The following is a 9,656-nucleotide window of genomic DNA, read 5'->3' on the forward strand; positions in this document are numbered from 1 at the left end:
ATGTTGAGGGCGCTATACATGGAGACCGTTAAATATTTTATAACCGCTCTGCTACTGCTGGCAATAGAGGGGGTACTACCGACGACTGAAAAAAGAGAAACAAACATGTCAGCCTGCACAAAACAAGAAAACGAAAACATCTTTGTGTGCTGAATGAAACTTGAAAGCTATTCGTAATGCCGAAGAGTAATCGGAACTGTGCTGTAGGTGGATGTTCTCACACACAGAGAACCTGTCCTAAGGGAAGATTTGTTGGATTTCCAAATCAAGATAAGCAGCCAGAACGGAGACAAACATGGATCAATTTGGTGCAGAGGGGCGCGTAAGTAAACCTTTAATTTAAAATAGTAACACTAAAATATAAATTTTGTTGACTAAAATGTTGGCGTGTTTTGCAATGTTTGTTGACGAATCCAGCCCATCTAAGATGGCATCTTGCTTGGTTAATGTTATGTTAGGGCTGTGGTGTTTCTGTTTTTTATGGCTCTCCTTCATTCTCGTGTTTATTTTTAAACAAAAAAGAATGATACTGAGGCTTAGAGAGAGAGCCAAAGCAAATGGCAACTGGAAAATTATCATTCCACTAAACTAAAGAAACTTTTCCATATCCAACTGACTTTTTCTACAGCATATCATGGTTTAGCAAACTAGCATTTTTGCCAGCAAGTTTTCTTTTCATTCACTATTTAGCATTACTTACTTTGATTGTTTATTTCCTTGTTTCCTTGCTTGGTTTCACTTCAATTCTAACTTATCTCCTCCAGTCCATGTTTTTTTTTATAAGTATTCTCATTTTATGTCATTGTTTCAATTGTTTAGTTATGTAGGACTAACTGTTGTCTTTCTGGTTTCAGGCTAGTTGCGATAATGTAACCCTGCTGCCGACGGCGTCCGGCTCCGCCGCCGGCAGGAGGGTTACGTTATCGCAACTAGTTTCAGGCCTATGTACGCAAAGTCTGCTGCATGAATTTATCTTACCTTTACTTGGTAGGCCTGAAACTAAGTATAGGCCTATATTAATGCTGTGGAGGCAATTCCACGGGCTTCAGTTGCCTTTTTTGTTGAATATTGAATAACAATTACGTAGGGCATAACATGCATTTCAATGATCGTAATATTTTAATGTGTCATTATTCTTGCCCATCAGCAATTGGATACCAACCAAAAACAGCCGAGTCTGCGCATGTCACTTCATGGGAGGCTACAAGGTGGATGACCCCAGCGACCCAGCTTATAACCCAAGCATCTTCCCTCTGGCCCCTGAGCTTGACCGCCGTGTCAAGAAGACACTCAGCCAGGAGTACCTCCGCAGGAGACAGGTCAATATAATAACACATGGCATTTTTATAGCACTCTACAAAGAACACCACCCTCACAATCCTCACAATCAATAAAATTAAATACAAAGAAATATAGAAAATGCATTAAAACAAACAAATCTTAAAGGCAGTGGACACTATTGGTAATTGTCAAAGACTAGCCTTCACAGTTGGTGTATCTCAACATAAGCATAAAATAACAAACCTGTGAAAATTTGAGGTCAATCGGTCATCGAACTTGCGAGATAATAATGAAAGAAAAAAACACCCTTGCCACACGAAGTTCTGTGCATTAAGATGGTTGAATTCGTGACCTCAAGTTCTAAACTTGAGGTCTCGAAATCAAAATCGTGGAAAAATACTTCTTTCTCGAAAACTATGGCCCTTCAGAGGGAGCCGTTTCTCACAATGTTTTTTACCATCAACCTCTCCCTATTACTTGTCACCAAGAAAGGTTTTATGCCAATAATTATTTTGAGTAATTACCAATAGTGTCCACTGCCTTTAATCTTGTAATAGGTGAGCTTTGAGTTGGCCCTTGAAGGTCACATACAGCTTCCCTGATAGCACATGTCCGCTTGTTCAACAATTTAGGGGCAACAACAAATAAAGAACTGTACCGATTGTTCCCTTTGGAGCATGGACTAAACGGTCGAGTGACACCAGATGAGGAGCGAAGCCCTCTGCGACCTCCAGGCCCTTCTGTATAATATAAATTGAGCTTGTCAGAAACATAAGTTGTACCCCCTGTTATGTTCTTGGTTCTTGGTTGTTTTTCCTCCACAAACCTCCATGAAAGAGTTTTTGAATAGAGGTGGTGGAGGGTGGGATCAGAAAGATTAGACTTTTCATTGAGAGCAGTATCTTTAAAATGTGTGTTGTTAAATACAGAGTTCCTAGGCTCAAATCCCACTCTAGTAACCTTTTCTTTGTTCAACTTAAGTTATTTTAAAATTTACCCAGCCAGTTTCCTGTTTTTGTTTTATATTCTTTTTTCTTGTGATCATTTCTACAGGCAGGTGTACAAGAGGGGCTTTATAACGAAAGTGCAGTGACCCTAGGTCTGGCATTACAACCGTCAAGTGATCCAGCCAACGACAACGACGACATCATGAAGTTTGTTTCGGCAGCTTTGGATTTATCCAAAGAGGCCGGAGAGGCGTACGCCTTAGCAACAAGTAACACTGGCCCTGAGGGTACTGTAAGCGTTGAAGCAGCTCCTCGTGAAGCTGCACCCCCAGTTCCTAAATCCTCTTGTCAACAGCCTGCCAGACAGCATCTGAACAATTCAGTTGCTGGAAAACGACCACATCCAGGCAATTTTCACCATACTATGAGGTCATCGGCTTCAATGACCGCTGGACGAGCCAGAGTGCAGAGTAGTTCTTCAACTTCTGCTACGAGAGCATCAACTCCACGACATCAAGTGACTGCGGGAAGTGAAGTATCTGTGGACAGGCAAGGACCTAGAACTAACTCTCAGGATCACAAATGGGTCTACTATAACCATGATAGAAACGAAGAAAGTGCAATTAATTTACCATCAGGTAGTAATGAATATACAACAAAAAGACGAAGAACACTTTATTCAAGTAAGCAGCAGTATGGTTCCCCCAGGTTCCAGAGATTTGCTCCATCGAACCGTAGGATGTTGGGAACTAGCTCTTCAAGAATACAAAGAGGAATGCAGTCGAGGTATATTGTTAAAACAACCACCAGTGGAGGGACTGAGAAGCTTCAAGCTATGGATGTATCAACATCTCAGAGAAGCTTAACTTCTGCAAACCTACCTGAAAATCTATCAACAGACCTTCCAGAAATACCTCATGAAAACTTACCTGTAAACCCTCATGTAAACCTTCATAAAAACTTTCAAGGAAACCTTTGTGAAAACCTTCCTGAAAACCTCCATGGAAAGCTTCATGTAAACCTTTCTGAAAACCTTCCTGAAAAGTTACCTGAAAACCAACCTGAAAACCTACCTGTAATAAACCTTCACGTAAACCACCATGAAAACCTCCAAGAAAATCATCCTGAACCCCATAACATAAACTGTATAAATCCTCAAGAATTCGTGACGCCTTCTCTCGTCACAGAAAAGCCTTCTTGTGATGCATGTATTCAGACGATCTTGAGCATGGGGCCTCAAGATGACTCCTTGTTTGGGTTGAGTAACTTGTCACCTCAAGCCCGTGGGAAATGCTATGGCTTCCATGGTTGGAGTGATATTTGTTTCTCCAACAGCACTGTTGAGAGAGTCGCTGGGGTGACGCCGGAGGTCTTCGATATGTTGTTGGGCTACCTTCCTGGAGACTCACCAGGATTACCTCCCCACAACTCCTTGTTGCTGGTTTTGATGAAACTCAAAATGGCCGTGCCATTTGAGTTTCTTGCCACCATTTTCGGAATCACATCTCTCACTGCTTGCAATATTTTTACTCATCTATCGAGTCATCTGGTCAGCATAGCCTCAGATTTGATACAGGTTCCGCGCAATACCGACACGTCATCAGAACAGACTGGAGCAGATGGTGTTAAAGTCAATGTTATAATCGACTTCATGGAAATCAGAGTAGACCACCTAACTGTCACGGAACACCACAACCATTTTTTCTGTAGTGTATCTGGTGCTCATTGTGTCAAAATCATTGTAGGACTTCTTCCAAGTGGTTATGTCAGTTACATCTCTCAGGCATATGTAGGAAGTGCTAATGCTATTGATATTTTTGGCAACTCGGATTTCATGCACTTTCTTGATCACAGTAGTACAGTGCTGCTCCTCCAGAGTAACCCTTATCGACAAAAGTGGCTCAGGAAAAGAGGCTTCAAGGTTGTTACTCCATCCTGTTCATCCATCCAGGTTGTGAATAAACTTGTAACAAACTCCTTTGAGAATTGTCTAGAGACAGACAACGGATTCAAATCACCTACAGGATCATTTACGGATGTAGAACCAAAAGTGTTCCTGCCTTCTGCTGATGTTCCTGAGGTCGGGTCACTCTTACCTTTTGTTCCTATTTCAGAGGTTGATTCTAGTGCACCTGCTGCAACCGTTTCTGATTGTACATCAATCCCGCCTCCTGCCACCGTTTCTGAATTTGCATCAATCCCACCTCCTGCCACCATTTCATCACTTGAGTTGACGGACCAGAACCAACCAGACCATTCTATCTCAGGCTCATACGGTAACGGTAATGACATCTGTGCTGGAAAAAGAGCCCAGAGATTACGCTCTTTTAGTATTTTGACATCCACCATTGAAGGTTCTCTGCTACCATATATTGACGATGTAGTGAGGTTGTGTGCTGCATTAAGTAATCTTCAAGACCCTTAATGACTAATGCTCCAATGAGCAAACTTCCTGTGACAAGGGTGTTTTTTTATTATTATATTATTATCTCACAACTTCGACGACCGATTGAGCTCAAATTTTCACAGGTTTGTTATTTTATGCATATGTTGAGATACACCAACTGTGAAGGCTAGTCTTTGACAATTACCAATAGTGTCCAGTGTCTTTAATGAATAATATAATAATAATAAACTACAGCATTTATAAGGCGCACTTTACTGAAAAAGATAAACATTCAAAGGCGCTGGTCAAGTTTTGTCAAGATGTTGGAAAGCAAGCAAGAGCAAGTGTGTTTTGAGTTTCTGCTGGAAGAGAGTGGTGTTGTGTGTTTGTCTGAATAAGCAGTAACTATAAGTAGTAAACAAGCTGGTGCTAGAGGGATTGATGGGGTAAAACCACGCGCTGAAATATGTCTCTTTAATGTTGATACATATTTTCAATATTTCAGTTACAAATTATATACATGTATGTGCTATATTTAAACTGTGTTTGCAATATAAAGATACACATTTTACGAAATAAAAAAGCATAAGGACTTAGGAAAACTATAAGGGTATATTATAACAAGTGTTGATAAAAACTATAGATTTTCTCTCTCTGGTATAAAAAGGGCAATGTGCCCCTTTGATGTGAGACAAAAGTGCTATTCACACGACAGCAATTTAACTGGGGTCCCTTGCTTAATTTTAGCATGGTTGTAAAATGTAGCTAGTGTTTGACACAACTTTACTGGAGACCAATTGGACAGTACACAAAATGTCCTTTCACACGATGAACTATTTGTAAAACTGTATAACCATGCTAAAACTTAGCAAAGGACCCTTGCTAAAATGGCTCTCGTGTGAAAGGGACTCAAGATGTGAATACACTACATCACCATGAAAGATAAAAACTATGTTCCATTTTGTGTTATTACAGTAGGCTTACATGTTGCACGTAAATGTTATGTACAAGGATTTGACTGCGAATCGGAATCCCCGTGTGAAATTAATGTAGGTGAAAGGTGATTATGAACGGCTGGAATTAGCCGTAATTCACGAACCTCGAAGTGTTGTTCACGCTATATCATTGGCTGAAAGTTGTGGCAGTTCCATATAGCTCTATGGGCGGTACATGACCATGGTACCGACTGCACTAACACAGCAGTCTTTCTTGAAGGCTTATGACAACAAACCACACATGAACAGACAGGGCCCAGCCAATCTAGTAGAGCTGCACTAAAATCAGTCTAGAAAATGTCAGTTTTCCCTACCAACTATAGCTTGTGCATTGCACGGATGTCCTACATCCAAGACCTCAATGGCTGGTCTTTTAAAAGACGAGCGTGTGCCCGTGAATTAAATGTTTGTGAACAAAGGGGAAAACAGTGCAAGTACTAAAATTGAGAAAGCAGAAGTTTATTTAAACAAAGTCCTAAATCCATGTGATATCGGACCCTCATTAAAAGCATTAAGCAAAATGAACTTCCTTCACAAAAAATTAAAACACACTGAAAACAGGTTAATTTAATAAACTTTTTATTTATTAAGAATAAGATTGACAAATCTTTCTGGCATTGACCTTTTAAACTAGATTTGTGAAACATTCCTTTAGAGGTTATAAAAACATTTACACGACATTTTTTCAAGGTATGAACTAATTATTGCAGGTAAAAGAAATAACAAGTAATAAATTACTGATGTCATTTGAGACAACTGCTGCTTTATGGTTGGTCTGTTGTGCGTAACTTACGCGCAACAGACCAATCATAAAGCTTGGTTATTAACTTACGCCCAACAGACCAATCATAAAGCTTGGTCATTAACTTACGCGCAACAGACCAATCATAAAGCAGCAGTTGTCCACACGTAAGAGGGCGGTATTTAACACCACCGTTAATTTTTCACCTGCAAACAAAATACCACCGTTAAACCAGCATAGCGCCCTCATTTTTGTGTTGGTACAATAATTAAAAACACAGTCCACATGTGGGGGATGTCAAATAGACCACTCAGCTCAACTTCAGTTCTGGAACTTTGAATTCGTTCATATTTTCTTCACTGTTTGGCAGAACTTTTGCCATTTCTGTGGGTACAAACTACCAACTCTACACGAGGGAATCCCAAACTAGAATTAATCGCAAGGAAGGTAAGCAAACACTGTCACTGCGCTCACTCAGTGGCAGAGTCAGTCAGAAAGATCCATTTTACAAGGTTTAAAATTAATATCGCGATTCAGAACTGCCTGCATGGTGGGTAGGGGTAAAAAAAATAGAGTTATACATAAGAACCCTTCTTCTCAGGTATGGAAAAATTCATTGTTTTTGAGTTAATTTAATTAAGGGCGGATAAATTGGTGGCGACGTGTGGCAAATTATCCGATTCATTATCCGATTCAGATCAGATTTAAGTTTTGTTAAATAATATATTATAAATTAACAAGTTCTATGCATGAATTATGATGATGCTTGTGGATAGTAGACCACTCATCTTGTATACCGCGCCCCTATTGACAAGTTACAATGTATAAATGCAACTCATAATAAAGCATTAGGCCTACTTGGACTGAACAAGACCCCAAGAGTTCTTAAACAATTGTAAAGTAGTCATTGCCTCTTTCCTTTGAGTCTCAATCTACTGTCTGTTATTTGTTTTAATGAACCCATCATAACAATGCTTTTACATTTATTTTTTTAGTCGTAAAAATGTTATGATTTAAAATGTGTGTTTTCGTGTTCTCTTAATCTTACACTTATCTTAATAAGTAATAGACGGATAGTTAATTTTTTGATTTTTGTTTTTCATTCACTGTGTCACACAGTGAATCACAGTGAATGAAAAACAAAAATCAACAATTTGAAACTGATTCACACACGGTGTGTCACGCCCATGAATTAACACTTTTTACCGGTCATAAACAAAGGTTTATACACACCCACGTGACGCGCTCTCCACCAATAGGAATAGTGAAACTGTCTGAGGTATTCATGAATATTTTTTTTATTTTGTTCTTGTTCAGATTGGCTCATCAGGGTACTCATGAGGAAAAAGGCCGGCCTATAACTGGGCGTATGGGATTTCAAAACTGGGATTAGTTTGTGCCACCAAAATGTTTGCCGAAAAGTTTCAAAGTGGAACACCTGACCAATAAGACAATCTCATCATGGCGGTAAGTTCATTGACCTTTTGACTTTTTGACCCATGAACTGAAGAGGTTTACAGGTAGTGACATGTGACATTGAAAGGGATGTATACTTTTCTCGCAAAACTCTGATATTCTTTTATTCTTTAATGGAGACTTTCCCTTAATGAAAAATCTGACAAAATTACTGTGTGAGTCGGCAGAAAGGAGTTTTAAAAAACCTTGCACAGTTTTCAGCATGTGAACAAATTATCCTTAATTTTGGTTCAAAATCAGCTGTTGTGTCTGTTCTGGTTTTCAGATACAAGTTTTTTAAATTTATGTCTTTTTTCCTGGTGGAAATATATCACAGCAAATAATAGCTATAGTATGAAATTCATAACTTTCATACCAAAATCAAACAACTCAATTCAAATTCACATTATTTCCACACTTCAAAAATCACACAGGCAAAACAATGATAGTTTTATCTTTACCAATCCTGTAGTTCAAGTCTATAGTGATTTGAGCAAAGTCTACCAAATGTACCTTTATAAATTCTACTCATTCAATTCATATCATTTCAAATAAAACAATGGTATTAATTTTTAAAGACACTGAACACTATTGGTAATTGTCAAAGACCAGTCTTCTTACTTGGTGTGTCTCAACAAATGCATAAAATAAAAACCCTGTGAAAATTTGGACTCAATTGGTCGTCAAAGTTGCAAGATAAATATGGAAGAAAAAACACCCTTGTTACACGTAATTGTGTGATTTCAGATGCTTGAGTTCATGACCTCAAAATTCTGAGGTCTCCAGATTAAATTCCAATATTTTAGAGGACATTACTTCTTTCTCGAAAACTACGTTACTTCAGAGGGAGCCCTTTCTCACAATGTTTCAATACTAACAACAGCTCTCCATCAGCCTTCTTAAGGTATGGCGGACCCCTTGCACGGCGTATTTCGGTATTTTACTTTCTGCTTAATTTAAAAAAATTATCAAGAATGTAGTACATTGTTAATATATCAAGCAGCCACATCAAGGAAATTTCATAGATTGTAGAGGAAGACATTCAATTCCCATAAAATGTGAACAGGAAAACGATTTTCTCATGTCTTTGTGCACCAAACTAGGCACAAAAACACCCCAGCAGTGGTGGCGCCCAGCACTTGCGCGCATGGATCGTTCTACAGGTTTACGTTTGTGTAAACGCTGCATCGCCTAAAAGGCGCACTTCACTGAATAACACATTCTATTTCTATGGTCAATACGCACAAATTTACCCAAGCCTTACAGTCTTGTAGCATTGTGTCCGCCATATCTCAAAAAGGCTTAATGCTTGTTAACAAGTAAGTTTTTATGCTAACAATTATTTTGAGTAATTACCAATAGTGTCTTCTGCCTTTAATAGGCAATTACGTTAGTTGGCCAGCTCAGTATAAAAACAATACTCATTCTTCTGGACATATTTTCATTACAGTGCACACCTGGGTATGTGGCAACAGACATGACAAGTTATAAAGGGCCTAAAACAGTAGAAGAAGGGGCTGATACGCCAGTCTACTTGTCACTGCTACCGCCGGGTTCTTCTGGCTTTAATGGTAACTTTTACGGAGATCAAGCTCGGGAGGATTTCTGGTAGAGCCTGGTTCAAATAATTTTCTGTCCCTCAAAGTTTTTCACGAAAAATTGCCTTATTATATTCAAATATTAAACCTTTGAGCATAAAATCATGTTTACTCATAAGGATTTTAGTAAAGATTTCAAGCATCCCCCCCCCAAAAAAAAAACAAGTTAGTAAATAAATAAATTTAAAAAGAATAAAACAATTAAACAGCTAGATAAATACAAAATGAAAAAAATTAGTATCAAAAAAATGA

At 38.7% G+C, this 9,656-nt stretch overlaps 1 protein-coding gene across 1 annotated transcript; it reads left to right on the forward strand.

The window, feature by feature from the left end:
• The first annotated feature begins 95 nt into the window (after positions 1-95).
• Positions 96-9,376, forward strand: LOC139948971 (uncharacterized). Its single transcript, XM_071947355.1, has 5 exons — positions 96-322; positions 1,148-1,319; positions 2,335-6,798; positions 7,669-7,818; positions 9,257-9,376. The coding sequence occupies exons 1-3, from the start codon at positions 177-179 to the stop codon at positions 4,651-4,653; spliced, it is 2,637 nt and encodes an 878-aa protein (XP_071803456.1). The 5' UTR covers positions 96-176; the 3' UTR covers positions 4,654-6,798; positions 7,669-7,818; positions 9,257-9,376.
• Positions 9,377-9,656: the final 280 nt, after the last annotated feature.

Source organism: Asterias amurensis, chromosome 16 (assembly GCF_032118995.1).
Source record: "Asterias amurensis chromosome 16, ASM3211899v1".
NCBI lineage: Eukaryota > Metazoa > Echinodermata > Asteroidea > Forcipulatida > Asteriidae > Asterias > Asterias amurensis.